Below are 20,804 nucleotides of genomic sequence, written 5' to 3' on the forward strand. Positions count from 1 at the left end.
AACCAAGAAATCCTCTTAATGGAGTTCAAGGCTAACCTCAAGGATTCTGCTGTAAGATTTTACACAGCAGTCTTCATTCTCCAGCCTTCCTGAACTTTGTCAGCTGTACATTTTGCAATGGTATTCCCATTGCTAAAAAGCAGCCATTTCTGGAGTTTACACTGGGTAAATTCAGGTGAGATCAGAAGCTGTACATGTAAGCCATCTTCCTTCTGCTCAAAGTGAGCCTTTAAGGAACACAACACCCAGTGAATAGTTTGTTTTTGAAAGCTGGATTCCATAATATCACCTTTTCTATTAGTCATCTGCCCATTGACTATTGAAAGAGTGTTACCTTCCAGGTTGTCAAGACTTCTTATGGCTGAACTCAGTTTTTTTCATCCAGGTTGTCTTTGTAGACTCTCAGTGAACCAGGTTAAGTTATAATTTGTACTACCTGCTCAGTGATAGTGTAGTAATATATGCCAAGTTCAAAATGTTGGCTCTGAGAATAAATTACCTCAGAACTCAAGCTCTGCAACTATAGGATTTTTGACTGTTTTCTTGGGGAAAAGGGATAATCGGCCTCATAAGATTCTGCAAATCCATTTCTGTTTAAAGAACAAAAGACAAAAGATAGATGAGTCAAGAATAGCCGTGAGAAATTGTTTTGCACTGGGGCAAGGAGAGGGATGTGTGAGAGAGGGAGGGAGATGGTGCAGCGTTCTTGCTGTATCTCTGTAAGAAAGGTCTGACAACAAATGGTTTAATAAAATAGCTGTTTTAATAACACAGAGTAAAAAGAGGAATATCGATAGCGGGTAAATCTTATATCCCTTCAGATGCTGAGAACCCCACTTTCGTGCATCATTGGATGAACCTCAGATGGATTTTCGTATGGCGTGCAGTGCAGATCTTGTCTATGGTTGAACATCCTCCTTTTTGGTCATTTGAATAATTATATATATCACTAACTCATTGATGTACAATGGTTTCCCAGTCAGGATCACTACAGAGATACTTTGATAAGATCTAGTACTGTCAAGAGCAAACTAGAAGCACTAGAAGGAAGCATGTAATCCAGTCCAAGCTGGTGCAATTACTGCTTCTGAAACACAAGTATTCATGTCAAAAGGCTACAGTTTACAGGAAAAGAGTATTTTATAGATTATTGAAGATTTTATGCATGAGGAGAGAAGCAGTTTTGAATTCCCTATGGTCTAATAACTAAGAGGTTGTTAAACTAAAGTGTGATTTTACTTCTTTTAGAGATAATAACAAAACTATTGATTTATATAAGTGAAGTGAAATTTTTGTAGAAAAGGCTGAATAGCACCTCCAACAAAACATATTTCTTAAGCTTTAATTTAATTTAATTCTTAGGCTTAAATGCTCCTAGCATTTCTCAATAAAATCTGATTACAGATGGATTGTTTGCTAATGCCTGTTCCATTAGCAAATACACAAATATCTTAATTTCACACTGTGGTTATGGTTTTAACATTTATTGTATATGTGACAGCAAATTATTTCACATTAGCTGGGAACACCTTGCATTCATAATAGGTGACAAGGCTCAAGCTTTCATGACTGCAGCATATGCTGCACATTGGGGGATTTGCCCAACGACCTTCCATTCCTTGGCATTCTGTGGCAGTGTATAATCTGCATAGCGGGAGCAATATAACACGTGTTCAGATGACAGAAGCTACTTAAAAGGGAAAAGGTATGTTGACAATCGGCAGCAGTGTTTGCTGACTTGATAGTAGCATACTTCTGATTTATTCTAAATGAAGATTGTTTTGAACAATGCCACTGAAACCACACATGGGAGGATTTTTTTTTTATTATTTGTTTGTTTGTTTCAGGGTACTGGGGATGAAGTAGCATATTTTAATAAGAATTGCCTGATAAATGGTTAAAGAACATTTTAGATCTTTCTACCTTGTGGAAGTATGTTGAACTCTCAAGACAAATGCGGTATATTAATTAAAATTTGGGTTGATATAATAAGTGAAGCAGTTACTACTTACACCCATTCGAACACCAGCTTCTGGAATTGCAGAACTAGCATAAACTTGTGGGATCTTTCCACCTTGCACATACATCATTGTCCTGGTTCTGGCAGGGATAGAGATTACTGGTTGTTACAGAATTTCTGAATGGGAAAGCAAACCATCATGAAGGGTGGTCATTGAAGTTGCATTGCAATTTACTCCATATCCGTGCAGAAGCAGTTCACTAATCATCTGAAAGCTGACTCTGCTAAATGTTACACATCATTTTTCATTGGGTTAGTGCTTGTGATTCATACTCAGGCAGCTGTTACTACCAATTTGTGTTATTATTCTTAAAGCAAACCCTACAAGACTACAAAGAAAACCTAAAAAAAATTCCTGTTTTTCAGGAAACACGGTTTATATTTCATATTGCAGCTGTTAGCGGATCATCAGCATGGAGTTTTCATCCTAGAAAAACAGACAAAATTGTCAACAACAAAAGAAATTATTCCTTCTGTTCTACAGTATTAAGTGGACCAGTTAGATATGTTGATGAACAAAGGAGAGGTATGGGACCTTAGAAGTAGATACTCACTTAGCTACTTACCAGTAAAAGAATGCTGACAATGACCAAGAATGCATTTAGTGGACTGTGGGTAAGATGGTGCTGCCTGCAAAACCTGTGAGATGCCAATAGTTCCATTCGAATTGGGGATGTCTTCTATAAAATAGTACAAAATATTCCAAAAGAAGAACATTACCAGAATAAGAGTCAGAGTTTTGGGAACCTAATTCTTCAGGGGGAGAACCTATTCTTGAGAATTTGTGCTGCAAGACAAAGAGTTAATTGTACTTCATAGTAAAAATGCAAAAAAGTACAGGGAACTTCCTATGAATAGATTGTCAGGACAGTCCCGGAGCTTCTTGTCTCTAGAATTAAGAACGTTGCCACATTGAATAGAATGTGGCAGAGCTGTTATTCATAGTCAAATCTTTTGCAGCAAAGAGGAAATGTTGTATAAGGGTATAACTGATTAGCAGAAGAGCAGTTTTAAGCAAATATATATATACACATTACATTAAAAAAAAAGTTATGAAAACACTTTGTTCTTCTGTGTCTAAACTTTTTCTTTGGCTGTGGTTGTTTACATGGCTTTAAATGCTTGAGATCAGGAAGAACTTGGGGAAGAGGAAAAGTGATCTATGGAATTGTTCCATATCCTTTGTTTTACATAAAGCTGGATACACCTTGCATATTCACTGTAACTGTACTGGACATATTATAGTCAGATACTACTCTTGAGCGACAGCAGTGTGACATACTGGTTACCAGACTAAATTTCACTGCTCAAATACTGGAATAAATTCTTTGATATCCACTCAAGTATCCTGCTTTTTGAAGATATATCTGCTTAGCCTAGGGGTCCTATAATTACTCCTCCAGAGTGACTGCCCTGGATTTTGCATGTGATGTCAACAGTAAAAGAATGGAGTTATGATGTGGTGTTGGAATTGTACTCAAAAGACCAGCTAGCATGTTGTAAACCTTTGCACAGCCGGAGCATGTACTAGACAGTGAATGACCTGATCCTTGTGAAATTTTTTTCATATGGATTGTGCCAGTAATTCACATCATTCACACTTTTAAATCGATCTGTGGAGTATGCTTTTAGGTGATGCTTCATATAAAGATATTCACATATTAACTGTAGACTGAGGCTATAGCAGTTCTTTCGAAGTGATGAGATGGTATCTGTTTGTTTCCTATTTCAAATAGATAATTTTGCTAATATAACTGAAAGATATTTTATTTTATATATTTATTAATTCTTAATGTCTTGGACCTTAGAGGCTTCTTCAAATTCTTCTTCCTCGTCAGATGCTCAAAACTGAGGTGACGTGCAAGGAGACACAATGTCTAGAAAAATAAAATTTGACACATGTATTCTGAAATTAAGATGCATGAAGTTTTAGACTGTGGATCATGGCTTCCCTAAACACTAGGACAATTTAGCAGAAGCTATGGCCACTAGCTATTTTGTTATCATGAATAGCTCTTAGATTTTTTTTTTTTCCTTAAAAAGATATACTCTAGTTTAAACAACAAATGATTTAATGAAGTTTTCTAAATTAAAATTAGACTAAATTATCATAGAAATGCTGTTAAACCTTCATTAACAAGTGGCTGTTTTATTATCTTCAGTTGGCTTTTAATGCTGAAATTCACCACACCTTAGTAGTCCAACAAAATTTCAATTTTCTGCCCTTCATAGTTTTCACTGTTCTGCTACAATGGGTAGAATAGGTGTGTTAAAATTATAAAACAGTTCTGATTTTTTACAGATTGGGTGCAAATTGATACCTTTTTCTACTTGCAAAGTTTGAATATTTTCTAGAACTTGATTTCCATATGTAAATTCCATGTTAATATCAAATAACCAAATTATCTCCTTCAAGAAATTTTATTATTATTTTTTTCACCATCTACTACCCATAAGAAATGAAAATCTTCCCCAGAGACTCATGTAAGAGAGTCAATACATGCAACTAAGGTGAATTTCTTTAGCTATGTCTTACTCCCAGGTTTTCTGTAGTTGTAGGTCCTTGAAAGGTAGCCCAATTGCCTCTTCCAAGCCCTCCTCTGAAAAGATACTGAAAGGTGCTGTAGTTTATAGAAGGTACTGTTCTTATGGAAGTATGATCCGGATAAGCATTTCTGTTGAAGATGCTCACCATAGCAAAATACAGCAATCAGTTGAGTATTTTGCTGCTTCTATACAATGGAATGCATGATCCTTTAAATTAAATCTATCTATAGATTCTGAACTGATTATTATTAGTTGAAATCATAAATTCTAGAGTTCAGCTAACAGCTAAGCAAATCTCCTGCTCTTTCTGTTTATGCTTCTGTTCAGGAAATACCACACTGATTTTTATAGCTCACTTGGACTCCATTTCCACAGAAAGTAGAAGGCAGTAAAAGAAGAACTGGTGGCATCCTACTGCTATAATATCTATAGGGAGTTGCTTTAAATAAATAATTACTGTATTTTGCCTACAGTTCATGGAACTTCCTTTTTCATAAAACAGCACAGAAGAGCTCTTCACAGTTTCAGAAGGAGAGAGGCAGGAATCTTCTGTGAGTACACAGTGGACTTTTTGTCTTAAGAGCCTGTTTGTTGGATAAGAATCCTGAAATGCTAGCTAATTATCAAAAGACAGAAAGAGAGGCATACCAGCTAATTGCTGCAGTAGGACTTGTTGAACTTCAAGAACACTAGGGAAAAAATGAATATCATTCTTGCTGTGCTTGATTGTAATCCTTCAGATTTAGCAGAAAAATACCAATTTAACTAATCAAGTTAAACTTAAGATATGCAAATTCAAAGGAGTAAAACGGTTTTATCTTTGAGCATTATGCAAATGAGAGAAAAAATCAGATGTAGGAAGGGATGTTTCAAGAAGATGTGTTATAGATCTGGTGGCAGAACACGCAAGATATAGAGCACTCCTAAGAGTTAGGACATGTAGTGTAAGATGAATAATATAACTTTACTAACAACAACAAAAAAAAATCAAATAGTTGTATCTGTACCATAACAGAGAAGATGCATATTTCATCATTAAAAAGAAGAATCTGGTAGGAGACGTGGAAGATTATAAATGCCTGCAATTCAGCAGAACTTCCCCATGGTCACTTCTTCATAATGCACAGTCATAGGTAGGCTCATAAACTGACTGAGCTAATGACAGTATATGCAGTCAATATCAAAATCTAGAGTGTCTGCAAAAGCCAAGTTATAAAATTAAATTAGGAGAGGCTTTGCTTACAATGATGTTGTCAACCGAGCACCTAGGTGTTGCAATTTTGCAACTGCACAAAAAGACACAGATAATAGAAGCAAATCAGAGCTTGAAGGTGACGGTCTCACTCTAAACTCTAAATGATTAAGACAGAATGAGACCCTGAGGTTGTAATTTTCTATTGTTCAACTGGATTCAGAGTTACTCCTGCTTATGGCTGAGAATTAGGCTTGGGACTTGGTTAGGTCAATGGTTGGACTTGATGATCCTAAAGGTCTTTTCCAACTAAAACAATTCCATGATTCTATGACTCACAGACCATAATAACAGTTTGGTAAACTGCTCTTGGATAAACCACAGGAAAAAAAAAAAAGTAAAGTATTATAGATATATTATAGAGTAAGATGTAGTATAATTTTACAGGTAAAATTTGTCAGCAAACAAGTTATAAGAAATTGACTTTACTTTGAATGAGCACTGTTTAACTCATTTCAGTTAAAAATGGAGATTTGGCAGAGCAAACTTTACCTATTTGTGTAAACCAGAGTTCTTTAAATTTAATTATATATTTAATATGTAACTTCCATACACATCAGAAGAACCATACTGGCCTATGAATGTTAGCCCAGGTGAAACAGCCTGGTCTTATTGTTAATTAATCTTGTTATTTAACAAATAACACTGGTGATGGAGTTACAGATATCATAACAAAGAAATCACAACATGGAAACATGAAGAAAATTATGATCCCTCTCTCTTTCTCATCAGTATACTATCTGTGAAAGGCTAATGCAATTTCGGTCCATAGTTTATGAAATTGCAAGAGTGATGGGAACATACATAAGACAGAAAAGAAAGATTTGAAGGGAATAGCAGTTCTCCCCTGAATTCAAAACTATTTCTCTTGGGAATGGTGGTCTGAATATGATTTGGCTTCTCAAAGAGATTTCTCTACGTATTATTTTTACCTGTTTCATTTTCTGTAATGTGATATTGAGTAGAAAAAATTGGAAAAGGTAGTGTTGGAAAATAAAATAAATATTCTGATAGCATGTGAAATGTTACTAGGATTGTGCATAGTCAGTAAAGGTCAGTGAATAACTCATTTGGAGAGAAAGAAATAATGGCATGCCTCTTAAAAAATAGTTTTTTTCCAAAGGGAATGTAAAAGCTCTAGAAAATTTTGCTGAGATATGCTGCCAGGGATTAACTTTATTGCATTTAACTGCCGTCTTGGCAGATAGAAGAAAATTCTTAAGTCTGTTGAGCCAAATGACCTATATGCCGGCTTGATTCTTCTCTCTTACCAACTTCTTCTGTTGTTCCACTTTTCTCTAAAAGCGTATCCTAATGATTATAAAATGTTCTATGAAATATTGGAATTTATGGCCCAGAGTGTTCAAAGATGACGTACAACATACCGACAGACAGTGTCACCCAACACTATGGGGACAGATAGGTTTTTTTGGGGATCCTTGGCAGAATATTACTGGGGGTCAGGAGCAGGGGATACTGGTCACACACAGAGAAATGTTGCTGGGTTAGGAGTACAAGTTCATTTTATTTGGGGAAGGACAGGAGGGGAAAGTATACCTTTACTGCATGTGGTTGTGTAAAGTAGACATATGCAGAAGCTCTCTTCCTTCATGTGCTGACTAGCAGAGCAGACACGGAATGTAAGAGTTGGATTATTGGATTTTGATGGAATTCCCAAAGTCAAGTCTGCTATTTTACTTTCAGAGCTGAAAGTGAATGATGTGGCATTTTAAATGTCATTGAGTTTTTAAGCTAATGAAGATCAATTTCTTTAAATAAGAGAAGGAAGCACAGGGTTAGAAATTGTTGAAACAATGAAAAAAAATCCTTTATTTGCACATGGAAAAGTAGTGGTGTTTAACTGAGCATCCCAGAAGATGATGTAGTTGGGTCAACAGACCTTGTACTTCAGGATTCAGTAATATGCTGTAAATTGGAAGGGACTTGTGAAAGTCAAAGGGGTAAGTGACTGATTAGGTGAAGTTATATCAATACTACAGATAAAAATAGGAAAATATATTCTTTATACCACTGATGAGTATGAATTTGTTGGCTTTTTTTCCTGTGGATAAGAGTCCAGGAGGCAGGCATACACTGAAACGAGGAGATAATAATTTTCAGAGGTCTCTAAAAGAGTCAGAAATGTCAAGACTTCCTTTAATTTTTGCCCTGACATTATTGAAAGGTTCCACAGAAACTTAAGCATGTTTTCAAGAGTTTTGTGACCTTTCTTGAACCAATGCCAGCTAAGTAGCAATAAAATAGGTCATTAGAGTCACCTCCCTTAGTCTCTTAAGATTTTATTTTTCTCAGATTGCCCTTTTGTTGCCACTGATGGTGATGACTGGAGCTTAATAGCTTTAGAATAGTCGTTACACAAGATCCTTGCAAAACATACCTCTAGAAATTCTGTTTCCTCCTGTCATTACTGTGGTATTATGGGAAGCAGTTCCTCAACCCTTTCCAAAATCCCCAAAAATGTGGCTTCAGCTCATCTACTCATGTCTGTGAGCCACCTGCATGTACATCTGCGTAGAAAATGTTGGTCATAGTGGTCGTCATTGCCAATTGTTCTTCTGTTTTTCATTTCCAAGGACTTAATTTTGAACTGTCTTCTCTTCTGTTTACATTGCATGCAAATATTTTATTTGGTAATACTAAAGTGAACAGTGAATACAGCTGCCATATGATTAGCGTTGTTCTACATGATGATTAGAATCTATTCAATTTAGTGACCTTAACTGGCTATTTAAGTAAGGATTTTTTTTGTCAGGCTACCTGATTAGAGTTCTGGATTAACATTAGAAATGCCCTTCAGGGTCAGGCCTGTGGGGCTTTTAGTCCTGTATTTTGTCTCTGACCTTGGTCACTATCAATATGTTTACATTTTGAACTACTGTGCCTGAAGCTGGGTAGGCTACAGAGGAGATTGCTAGATTCTGGGCAGTTTCAACCAGTATTACACTGTATTGAGTTATGTTACCTCATATTGGTCTGTACTGTGGATAGATTTGGCATTGTCTGTAGATGTTCAGGCAGCTGGTGGGTCTAACTTTGATAGCTGTTTAGGTTCTCGGGATACATATAGATGAAATGTCCCTTACTTTCTTTAAATTAAAGAGAAGGAAGAGAAGAAATCGCTATGAAAACCCTGTTAGAAACCTATAAACAAGTCTTTTGATGCCTCTGCAGCCTTTCTAATTTTGAAGCTGTAGGTTTTTAATGTCTTGTATGGTGTCCTAACACTTTTTTAACTATATGTTTATGGAATATGCACTTGGGAGGAAAAAATCGTATTGTTACCCCAAGTATTCTACCTTTTACAGTGAATTCAGATCTTTCTGTATTTTGTCTCATAGTCCTTTGTGTATGGAGCAATAAATCAAACAATAGGCTGACACTTGAAACATCCTTGTTGGAATTATAGAATGACTTGCACACTGCATCTGAAAAATTGTAATCACAGAGAAGCAGACAGGTCAACGTGTTGCATGCTGCAGAAAATTAAGAGGCAAAGGAAAAATGTCTATGCATGTAAGGGAAAGAAAGGGAGATAGATTAAGAAGCTGGCAGAGTCAGCAGAGAAAGAAGCCAAGAAAAACAGATGCCAGATCTAAATACCAATTCTGTAAGGATTGAATCACTTATTCAGCAGCCATACATTGACTGCTTACAATAATTGACATGAGTACAATGCTGTTGTCTGCTTGGGGAAGAGTTTTTGCATAGTCAGATTGAAATTATTCAGAGAGGTCAAAAATGGCTGTGAAATCAACTGTCTATTTTTTGTTCATACAGATACTATAATGATCCAGATGTCTGTCCTTCAACAAATCACTGAACAGCTCTCCGGGCTAGAAACATAGCTTTCAAAACACATTTGACAACTTAGATTACACATTGCTGTCTGATACTCTGTAATGTATGCATGTGTCCAAATATATATTTTTAATGTATTTGCTATATCTATTATCATAATATCTTTGACAATTTATGCTATAATTATAAAAGATATAAAAAAGTGTAGAAATATGGATTAATCACAGTAGTGTCACTTAATCCTAGCTTGTAATTGATTGAAAAAGCTATCATTGATATGACATGGCAGTGGTTCATGCCCAAAGTTGTCAAGGTCATCTCTAACATTTGACTTTGTTGTTAACTTTTGTAAAAGCCTACCACACAGGATGAAGGGACCTTGAGAGTTACCAAGTTCATTCTTCTGTTTGAATATAGGATGAATTGTACAACAAACTTTCTGATAACTGTTTGTTTAATCTGCTTCTAAAAGCCTCTAATGAAAGAGACTCTCCAGTCACATTTGGTAAATGAGTGCTAAAAGAAAAAGAACAGTCTATAGAAAAAGGGCTTTGAGCTATCAAAATTGTGTAGGTAAATAATGACTTAGAAAAGCTTTTGCCATATAGTACACACTCTGTTCATTGAACCATTTGTAGTCTAGCTGTACACGTAGATAGATACAGAAATAAAAGATAAATTTAGACTAGTCAATGGATAGGTGCTATTAAGCCATAGTATTGCACAAAGGAGAAAGTAGAAATAAATTGCATTGCTTGTAATTTTTCTGGATGATGGGTTTTGAGGTAAGATTTTTTCTCTTCTTTTGAGTTTGACATATTGAGTAATTTTAAGAAATGCTCCAATATTTTAAGATTATTTTATGTAAAAGCCTGTGTGATCTTTAAGATAGAAGAGCAAATTGTTATAGCTGCTTTTTCAGGTGGTGAACTTCATTGATTTTTATTAACAGTATGTTGGCATTACAACTGATTTGGATTCTTCACAAGTTAGAAGTATGCAAGCTAGTAAGCAACTCCGAGTTTCCATAATATATGCAACTGAGTGCTGTCAGTGAAGATGGTGTAGCTTTATACAGGTACACAGGTAGGCACTCTATGACCCAGGGCTATAGGTATTAATTTAGTATTAAACAAATACCCACTCATTCTGATCTTAGAATTAGGGAGATGCTGATGGAAACAAACCATGCCTGCCACTCCAACACTGAATCTTGAAAACTGGATTCATTTTGGAACCGGTGCTGTACTGTCATTGCCAGAATGAGTCAGTATTTTCAAAGTTACCATAAGGAAGCATCTTTAAATGCTAATAATTTTCTAACTTTAAAGCAGGAAGTAAATATGATATCTTATTAATGAGTGGTAAATGTTTGCTCTTAAACAATTATCTGTTTAATAAATGGTAAGCCATAAAAGTAAAATGCCAAATAAAATGAAATCTTCTGCCTATTATCAATTAATAAATTTTCTTCGTGCTCTTTGTAAAAGTAAAGGTAGCATACCAACCATTATTCTAATAATTAGATTAGATTAATCTACTCAGACTGTATATATTTGAAAACTTATTCATTCATTTTCACCTTAATGTGTTGATCTCTTCTGTTTTAAACCTCTGTGAAGGTGTGGCAGAATGTTACTAGATAGTTATGTTTCAGCTGAGGTGTGGATAAAATTCAGTGCAGGATAAAGTGATTCTAATAAGGAAAATCTTCTTTACTCTGAGGGTGACTGAGCACTGGAACAGGCTGACCAGAGAGGTTGTGGAGTCTCCTTCTCTGGAGATATTCCAAACCCACCTGGACGCAATCCCGTGCAACCTGCTCTAGGTGATCCTGCTCCAGCAGGGGGGTTGGACTAGACGATCTCCAGAGGTCCCTTCCAACCCCTACAGCTCTGTGAATCTGTGATTCTGTGATTCTGTGATGTGTACTTCATAAAGAACATTAGGACTGCATAAGAGAAAGGACTATATGAATGTAAATCATCATTATTATTAATAGGAAAGAGTATTAATAAATAAAGAAAAATAACTTTTATTTGGCCTCATTATATATGGCCAGTGACAAACTGCAAAGATAACCAAATTGGACACTGAAGTCAAATTTACCACCCTGGAAAGCAACCAAAGACAATTTATGATCTTATTTAATTGAAAGCTTTGTATTACTTCATCTCATCAAGGTATATGAAAAATATTGTCTAGAGGAAAACTTTCCATGTGAGAAACTAAGTTGAGAGATTGGTACATTTTCACAGTTATACAAAGCAAGTTTTAAAATGGACGAATTAGTATTTCTTCTTTGTGCATAAAAATGGACGATTATGACTGTGTCTACATGAACAGTTTAACTGAATTTCCATTGCTGAGGAGAGTCTCAGTTCATCTTGTATGCACATGAAACATTTTCTAGAATCTGTTCCATACCAAAATCTTGTCAGAACAGCCAGCTTGATGTATATGACTAGCGAGAGATTAAGTGTTGGCCAAAGATATATCCTCTAAACAAGTCAAGTGCAGCAGAATGCTCACTGTTGGGAGACAAAACAATGGAGATAAAACTTATTTTATTTTATTTAAAAAAAACTTTACCTGTAGAATTTTCCAGGGCTGAGCAAATCTTTAAAATATTTCTCTACTTCTTGTTATCTTTGTAGAGACTGGCACGTTTCTCGTCTCAGTTTACCTATCTAAAACTCATTCTAAGTAATGCAGGGGACAGGATTAAAAAGAGAATTTGAATTCAAGAAAAGCTGTTCACAAATGAAAGCTGATACCTGACTGGAAAAGTATTGCAAATTTTCAGTTTTCAGGTAGAATAAAAAAAGCAGAACAGAACGTGATTTCAGCACAACTGTAAAACTCAATGCATATAGAACAGAATCTCTGAGAAGCTGAGAGTCGTAGGAATAACAGGGGTGGAAAACTTTGTCAGAAGAGACAGGCAGAAGGAAATATGGTCACTATAGAGGTTTTGTGTAATATATAAACAATGAGAGAGAGAGAGAGAGAGAGATATGGATAGATCGATCTCCCTTATGAAACTGGTAGAAACAGAAGGAAATGATGCAGGTTATTAAAAAAGTCTCAAGAATTCCTGAAGTAGTTATTTAGACTATATGAAGTTAATAGAGCCAAATACCTTTAAAGACTCATTTACAGTTTCACTTGGAGACATCAGTGGGTGACATCAGTTAGAGAACTTTATACAAATTTAACACCTGTAGTGGCTCAAGCCAAAGACCGAGTTGTGTACTGTATCCAACAGCATCCAGAAGTGAACGGCTTGGAAAAAGGAAGAGCAGGACAAGGTTATAATACAATGCTTCTGCCTAATGCTAATTTCAACATCCATCTATTTCCACTTTAGAAGTCTCCTGATTCTATGTAGTTACACACATTTGTAACCCACAATGAATTTCTCTTCCATAAACCTTTTTAGTCTCCCAATGAACCTATATGAACTTCTAGGTTCCACATCAGTTTTGGCAAGGTCTTTTGCACCTACTCTTTGTCTTGAAATATGTTCATACTGGCTTGATTGGACACCTCCTGTTTCCTGCACTAGAAAAGAGAGTGAACAATTTTAGTCCTTCTTACTTTATGCTGCTTAGTTATATTTTCCTCTGTCATACCTCCTCTCAGTTTTTTTTCTTTTTCACAAGGAAAAGCAAGAAGTGACTTCATAGTTCAGTATACAGAAATCATACAGAGATAAATTTTCTAATGAGATAAAAATATGTTTAGAAAGTGTTAAAGTTCTCTAGTATGTGGGTAAACTTAAAGTACAATTAATTGCATGGTGTGATTGCTAATTTAGCACACACCAAAATAACTAGAGACAGATGTGACATGTTCAGAGATTTAGCCAGATCAGTATACTTATGTTGATTTTATTGGTAGTATGTACAGTTTTATGTGATAATTTCTGTTCCTTTTACCATGTAGAATTGAGCAAGTGAGGAGGAGTGCTTTCTTTTTATCTCTGTCTTCCTTTGTGTGGTCTATAGTTTAACTAATGCCGTAGAACTGAGTTAAGTATGGAGGCAGTTGATTGTTGAGCTAATCAACTTTCTCATCAGATAAACTGGAATGTTTTGGGTTTCATTTTTCTTCTGTTCCAAACCATTGGTAATAGGTTTATTATGAAAATTTTCCTTATCTTCTGCTTTTTTTCCCTTCACCACAGAGCTGACAATCTTTTTTCCCCCCTGTTTTACACAGCCTGAACTCCTTCCTTTTGTACTTTTTCATCCTTGCCCATATGAGGCCATTTTAGTGATTTCCCCCATGCTATTTAACACCATCATTATCACTGCTCAGAATGACTCTGAAGAAAAGTTGAACCTCATGTTATAGCAGTATAGGAGGCAATTCATGACGCCTGCCATTTGTCACTACAAAATCAGCTTCAAAACAGATTCTCAGAGGAGAATTTGACAGTGAAAAACCTCCTACAAGCTAAAAATTTCTCTTATCATTGTTGATGTTTCTTGCCGAACCAAGGAAAAACTTGGTTTATAGTCATTCAAAGACCTGACAATTTGTGTTTTCAAGACTAAATTCTAAATGTAACCTGTTCCCTATTTCTTCCAAATACTCTTTCTTGGCTAGTGATATTTTGAGGGTTTAGTAACTATTTAATTTAGTCACTGTATTATTTTAAAGACTTGAAATATCATTCTTTCTCACATCTTTCCTTTTCTCAAAAGGACTAATGAAGGGATTGTTTTATATTGACAAGATTCCCTTGTCAATAAAAAGCTCCAGCCTCCGGCTGGCTCCCTGCTCTTCAAATCTTAGTCCTTGTGAGGTTTCTAGGCAGTTTTAGTGTTGCTACTCTCTTATTTTTAAAAAGCAGTGTTCTAAGGAAAAATAGCCGTAATTTCTCTCTCTTATTTGACACTGTCTGTCTGTCTTCTCACCCCATCTCCACATGCTAAACAGCCTTACTCATTTCCATCTGGGGACAAATATTTCTAGTTGAGAGGCACATCAAAGCTTCGTCCCTTTTCTTTCCTTCCTCCCCACAAGAGACATAAAGAACTGCAATGAAAAATAAATGCATGAATAAATAAACATTCAGAGGACCCAACAACAAATCATCCTGAAGGAAAGTAACTCAGAGAATGAAATTAAAAAGAACCATCATCCTTATCAGCAGTCAGTGACAGGCAGTGATCAGGGAAACACTAGCTCCTTTGAGGTAGTCAACCCAGTAGATGGCAATGATTTCTGGATTAACTTTGTTAGTTTGCTTCTGTGATTGTTGCTTATGAAAGCTGCATTTCATAGATCACCATTTTGTTCACCAAACTCTATGATATACCTTTGGCCATTTACCCTTCTACATTTTAACACCAAGAACTCTCTTGAGAAATTTTAAAGATACATTGTAACAGGACGAAGAGAACTGCTTATTTTCCAAAGTTGTTATGATTGAATGTAAGGAAACAAGAAGCCAAAACCTGAGAGACCTTCTATTTGTGAGGCTTAGAGCCAAGTAGTCCAAAACTCTTACACTGACAAAGGAGGAGGTTGCCTGTTTTGTTGCTGATGGGATGGGATGAGATCAATCTGAGATTGCACTTGAATGCAAATTCCTGGACTGCTTAAACAATACCAACATTTTGGGCTTTGCTCTAACCTGGAATGAACCAGGCAGCAAGACATAGTTTAGGAAGCGTCTCACACATGACTTCAAGTCTCTTGCCTCTAAAGTCCAACCCTGCACTCAAGAACATTTACCAAAAAACTTACATACAACCAGAAAGGTTTTGTTGAAATTAAACAAAAGTCAGGCACACATTATCCCATGCATTCTGCAACTGGGAATATGCGAGAAGACTGTCAATTTTTTTTTTTTCTTTTTTTCACTCCTCTTTTCCAGAACAACAAGGAGAGCTGTGATGGGTTGGTCCCAGCTGGCAACCAAACTCCCACTCAGCCACTCTCTGACTTCTCCTCCTCAATGGGACAGGGTAAGAAAAGGAAGAACAGGAATGAGAAACCTTTTGGATCAAAAAGGGGATGGGAATATCACTTATCAATTACCATTGTGGGCAAAACAGACTTGATCTTGGTTAAATTAATTTATTGACAAAATAAATATGTAATTACTTATTTGTGTATTGAAAAGAAAAGAGCAATAAACCAAACATACATACACTTAGGGAAAACACCTTTCCTTCCCTTTTTTCCATGCTCAGCTTCAATTCAAATTACACTCAGTCCCTTCAGCAAGGCAAAACACTATGCAAGGTTGTTGTTGGGAGGGAGCTACAGTCAGTACACAGTGGTTTCCTTCTCCTCCTCCTCCTCATTTTTTTCCTCTGCTCTGGTGTGGACACTCCATGGGCTGCAGTCCTTTCAGTGAATTACCTTCCACGGAGCACCTCCTTCTCCTCTGACCTTGGTGTTCCCTTTGTTGTTTCTTATGTTTTTGTTTCCTCCTCCTTTTTCTCCCCAGTGTTGTCTGACCTTTCTTAAATATGTTTTCTCAGAGGCAATATACACATGGCTGATGTTTAGCTTTGGCCAGCCGTGGATCTCTTGCAGAGCCAGCTGGAATTGGCTGTTTCCGGCACAGGGCAGTCCTTGACCACTTTCCATAGAAGCCACTGCTGCAGCCCCCAAACTACCAAAACCTTGTCATTTACACCCAGTCTGAGAGAAAAAGAAACAATATCTCCTTTTGTAATAAGAAGATGCTCTTTAAGGAAGAGATATTAGGAAAAAAATACACCCTAGGAGCGCACTGTCATACTTTGCCCTTACTATTAGCAGCAGCAATTACAGTTCTCCCACTTTTCCTTTCCTCCCTCTCTGAATTGACCCGTATTTTCAGAAGTAAAAGGAGCTTGTTTGTTCTTAGTTTTAGTGGATGCTATGTTGGTGACGTTTTAAATCTGATTTTTACAATGCAGAAACACTGTTTTAGTAAATTCTAATCAGGCCTCTTCAAGCTGACCACCCAAAAGCAGACTATGATTTAAAGCTTTGCTTTGTTTTCTTCTTAATGTCAGTCCTCTGTAATCCAGGCAGACAAATCCTATTACTGCATGACTTTACGTGCAGTTTCAACAGACAGTAGGTTCTTTGCACCAACACAGCAGAGGAAAGCACCTGAGTTTTGGCTGGGTTAGCTTCACTCATTCAACTATTTTTTTAAAAAAGTGAGTATGTCTTATAGTTTGTGAATATTTAGAATTCCAGCCTGGTACTTCAGTGATAAAAGTCAACAGGATGTGGCTGATACAGGAACCAGCTATTTTTAGGTAAAACTCCTGAAGAGGGATTTAATTCTAAGTCTTTTCTGCATCTTTATTTCTGAAGCTGCTTGCCAGGCTTGAATGATACATGATTAATAATTGAGCACATCACATTTATACATTCCTTTACAATAGATACATGACAGTAAAACAGAAAATGAAGGGGGCGGGGGAGGAAAAGGATTAGCAACTTGGACAAAAAGGCAAAAACGTGCTTCCATGGTAGATCCTGCAAGAAAGACATGAGCTGGTAGCAATGATAACTTTTCTGCCAATCTACCTGTGTTTAATCTTTATGTATTAATTTCTGCATTCGTCCATTTTCATACATGGCCTGTTCTTTCTTGCTCAAGTGAATCAGTGGTGACATCATTGTAACTGCATTAGGATTAAGGCTACACTGCTTATTTGTGCTAAAATATGTGCTGTCTAGTGAGGATAGAAATCAGTTTAAAAGTCAATACAGGGTATGTTTCTCCTGGATAGGGTACAGTCTACTTAGCAGGGTAGCCCAATGACTTTGGCTGAATTTTCTTGGCGTGTGACAATTATTTGCTTGTACTTCCAACCAGAACAAAATAATACTATCAATCATCAACTTCATCACAACATCTTATGAATTTAAAAATCAGAAGTCTCAGTTAGACTGCATTAAACTGCTAGCACTAATGCTCTACTTGTGATATATTGAAATAACCACATCTACCTTTCTTCCCACTAAGAATTGGTTTTAATTATTTTAAGTTCATAAACCACCAAAGTCTTCCTTTTGGAGCTTGAAAAGTACTGCAGAGAAGACTATGAAAAAATTCTTGTTTTTCACAGTTCTCTTCAAAAGATACCTCTTGGGGTGTACAAGTTTTCAGTAAAAAACTTGAAAATCTTGAAACAAGACTTTATTGGTGGGAAAGTTTAAAAGGCAATGCTACAGCTTTACAGTCTTAGCTGTGGTCATGGTTCTATCCATGTTCCCAGTCAGAAAAATCTCTGAAATCTCTGCACTGTTCATCTCTGCAGCACATAATGGGGTCCACCTAGTTCAGTATTTAGTATTCAGTAGTAGCCATATCTATATGTTTCTCAGAGATAAGCAAAAGAAATCTCATGGAATAATATGTCCAAACCTACTTTATTCCTCACCATCAGTAGAAGTTTGTCACCTTCAATACTGAAACATGAAGATTTATATTAATAGTATAATAGAATCATTTAGTTTGGAAAAGACCTTTAAGATCATCAAGTCCAACCATAAACCTAACACTGCCAAGTCCACTACTAAGCCATGTCCTCAAATGCCACATCTACATGCCTTTTAAATACCTCCAGGGATGGTGACTCAACAACTTCCCTGGGCAGCCTGTTCCAACGCTTGACAACCCTTTCAGTGAGGAAATTCTTTCTAATATCCAATCTAAACCTCCTCTGGCACAACTTGAGGCCGTTTCCACTTGCCCTATCAATTGTTACTTGGGAGAAGAGACCAACACCCACCTGGCTACTACCTCCTGTCAGGTAGCTGTAGAGAGCGATAAGGTCTTCCCTCAGCCTCCTTTTCTCCAGGCAGTTCCCTCAGCCGCTCCTCATAAGACTTGTTCTCTAGACCCTTCACCAGCTTCATTGCCCTTCTCTGGACACGCTCCAGCACCTCAATGTCTTTCTTGTAGTGAGGGGCCCAAAACTGAATACAGTATTCAAAGTGCAGCCTCACCAGTGCTGAATACAGAGGGACGATCACTTCCCTGGTTCTGCTGGCTGCACACCCACACACGCCTTTTAAAAAACCTCTTCTATTGGATCTGTAGATTTTATTATTATCTTTACAAGTGTCCAGTTTCACTTGGAAAATTTTGCTGTCTATCTTAAATACTCATATAGTTATTTCTTAGGATACAGTGGCTTCAGCCATCACAGCTCCATTTTGAGGTAGGTCTCTATCTCACTGCCCATTCTGGTATCTACACCCATGCTAATATGTGTCACTGGAAGAGCCTTCTACTGTAGATGGAACCCGGACAAAGCAAAGGAGTTGCTGGCATATTCATCCTGCCTCCCCAGTGTTGAGTTCTTCCATCAGCATAGCTTCACCTACAGTATGTGCTTTGTATGCTGGTTCATCAGCAGATCTTGTTCCAGCTTCCTGAATGACATTACTTTGAAATCCGCCCCCAGATGGTTGGGTTTGGGGGTTTGGGGGGGTTTTTTGGGGGGGTTTGGATGACCAGAGATATCTGTGATGGTTTTAAAACATTTCTGCCACTCCATCTGTTTGTTATCACCCTACAGCTAGGAAGTCAAAGCCCTCAAAGCTGACCTGGTGAAACAGATTGTGCAAGTGCTTCTCATCCACTTCAGCAATGTTGTATGGCTTAGTAGCTTAAATTGCTGAAACAGAATACAGAACACAATGCAGAAATCCATAATAAAATTAGGACAAATAGGATATTTTAGAATTTTGCAATGGGAATGTTTCAAGTAAGGCCTCTATTATGGCATATGTGATGGCAAACCTTTCTGAACACTGTCTCAAATATAGAATGTATATAACAAACTCATATTACAAAATAACATGAGGTCTTTCTTTTCCTGAGGAAATGTTTAGACTAATTTAATTTGTCCAGTGAAAATACTTAAAGGGCCATGTGCTTCTATACAACTGCCTGTGGTTTTTTATGTGCTATATATTTCTAAGGACTACCAAAAGCCTAGTCTGACGAAGAAGGAAAAGTGGCTAATAAAAAATAATAATAATAAAAAAAAAATCACTGCATGTATATATATCCAGCATAGACATTGATATTACTGCTGGCAACTACTGATCAGTAGGAAAAGTGTGAAGAAAACACAAGTCATCCATCTGCTTCATCCATCTGCTGAGAATAAGAACTGTACTACCATTAGCAGGTCTGTCTCTATAATTCTGTACATTCTGTGCACGTCTCCATGACAAATGTCTTAGATACATATATTGTTTAGCTTTACACTTAACCATACTAACTAGCATTTAATTTAACAAATTGGAAGCAGCTCTAAGGTTACTTTGTAACAAATGAATGATAGAGCATAAATTCCCAGATGTCTCCTTAAGGTTCGTGATGATAAATCAGTGACTCTTTAATGTCTCCATTAAAAGAGTTTGGTTTAGTATTACTTATACTTGATAATTTATGTTTCGTATTGTTTTGAGTGAGGATTTTGGCACAATGTGCCACTTTTTCTTCTCTTTATCTGCTTATATTCTACTTAAATGTTGACATACCTTTCAAAACTTAAAGCAATAAAGGTGGGCTGTAAACTTCAGGTGAAACAGTATTCTCCAAGTCCATCTGTGGAGGTTATTGCTGATAAAGGCAGTTTTCTTGAACTTCCGTATTAGAAGTGTCAATCACAAACACAGAAATTGAGGGATACTCCTCAGAAATTCTGTTTGATATTCTTTATTTTTCAGTATTCTATATTTTATTTGTCCTATGGCCTTAGGAAAGGAACAACAAGTTCCAAATCCCATCCAGAGGTGGGAGCAGCCTATATCTAGCAGCTCCTTCTGTCATGTGTGAGGAGATCTCAAGTAGATATCAGGCATTCAGCATTTCTAGAATCCAGGCAATGCCAGATACCCTGCCTGTGTGTACGGTGCTGCTGTGTAAACTCAGTAGGTCCTGTGCTTTGCACAGGATTGTCAGCAGTATTGTCAGCATATGTTTTTTTCTGCTGCTGCATGTGCATAATAAGTACTTTCAGAATTTATTCCCTTGCTGGGTCCAAGAAGTAAACTGGAAAGGTTAAAGACAAAGATTAGATCACCATCACCAGAATCACTCCAACAGTTTTCTCCTGGCCACCTCCTTTCCCCAGCATTTTGCATAACTGGATAGAATGAACTCCAGGCCAGGAGGTT

At 36.7% G+C, this 20,804-nt stretch overlaps 1 protein-coding gene across 2 annotated transcripts in view; it reads right to left on the bottom strand.

Moving 5' to 3' along the window:
- Positions 1-2,122: 2,122 nt before the first annotated feature.
- The window catches only part of VSTM2A (V-set and transmembrane domain containing 2A), a 50,264-nt gene continuing 31,582 nt past the window's right edge, over positions 2,123-20,804 (bottom strand). The window contains exons 5-6 of one of the 2 annotated variants that reach the window (XM_075744706.1): positions 2,587-2,700; positions 2,123-2,447 (exon numbers count right to left, since the gene is read on the bottom strand). In XM_075744706.1, coding sequence (XP_075600821.1) covers positions 2,443-2,447; positions 2,587-2,700 — 119 coding nt within the window. In that variant the 3' untranslated portion in view covers positions 2,123-2,442. Of the gene's footprint in view, positions 2,701-20,804 lie in introns of both variants that reach the window. The other variant, XM_075744705.1, reaches the window with a different exon arrangement.

The sequence above is a fragment of the Balearica regulorum genome, chromosome 2 (genome assembly GCF_011004875.1).
Source record: "Balearica regulorum gibbericeps isolate bBalReg1 chromosome 2, bBalReg1.pri, whole genome shotgun sequence".
Lineage (NCBI taxonomy): Eukaryota > Metazoa > Chordata > Aves > Gruiformes > Gruidae > Balearica > Balearica regulorum.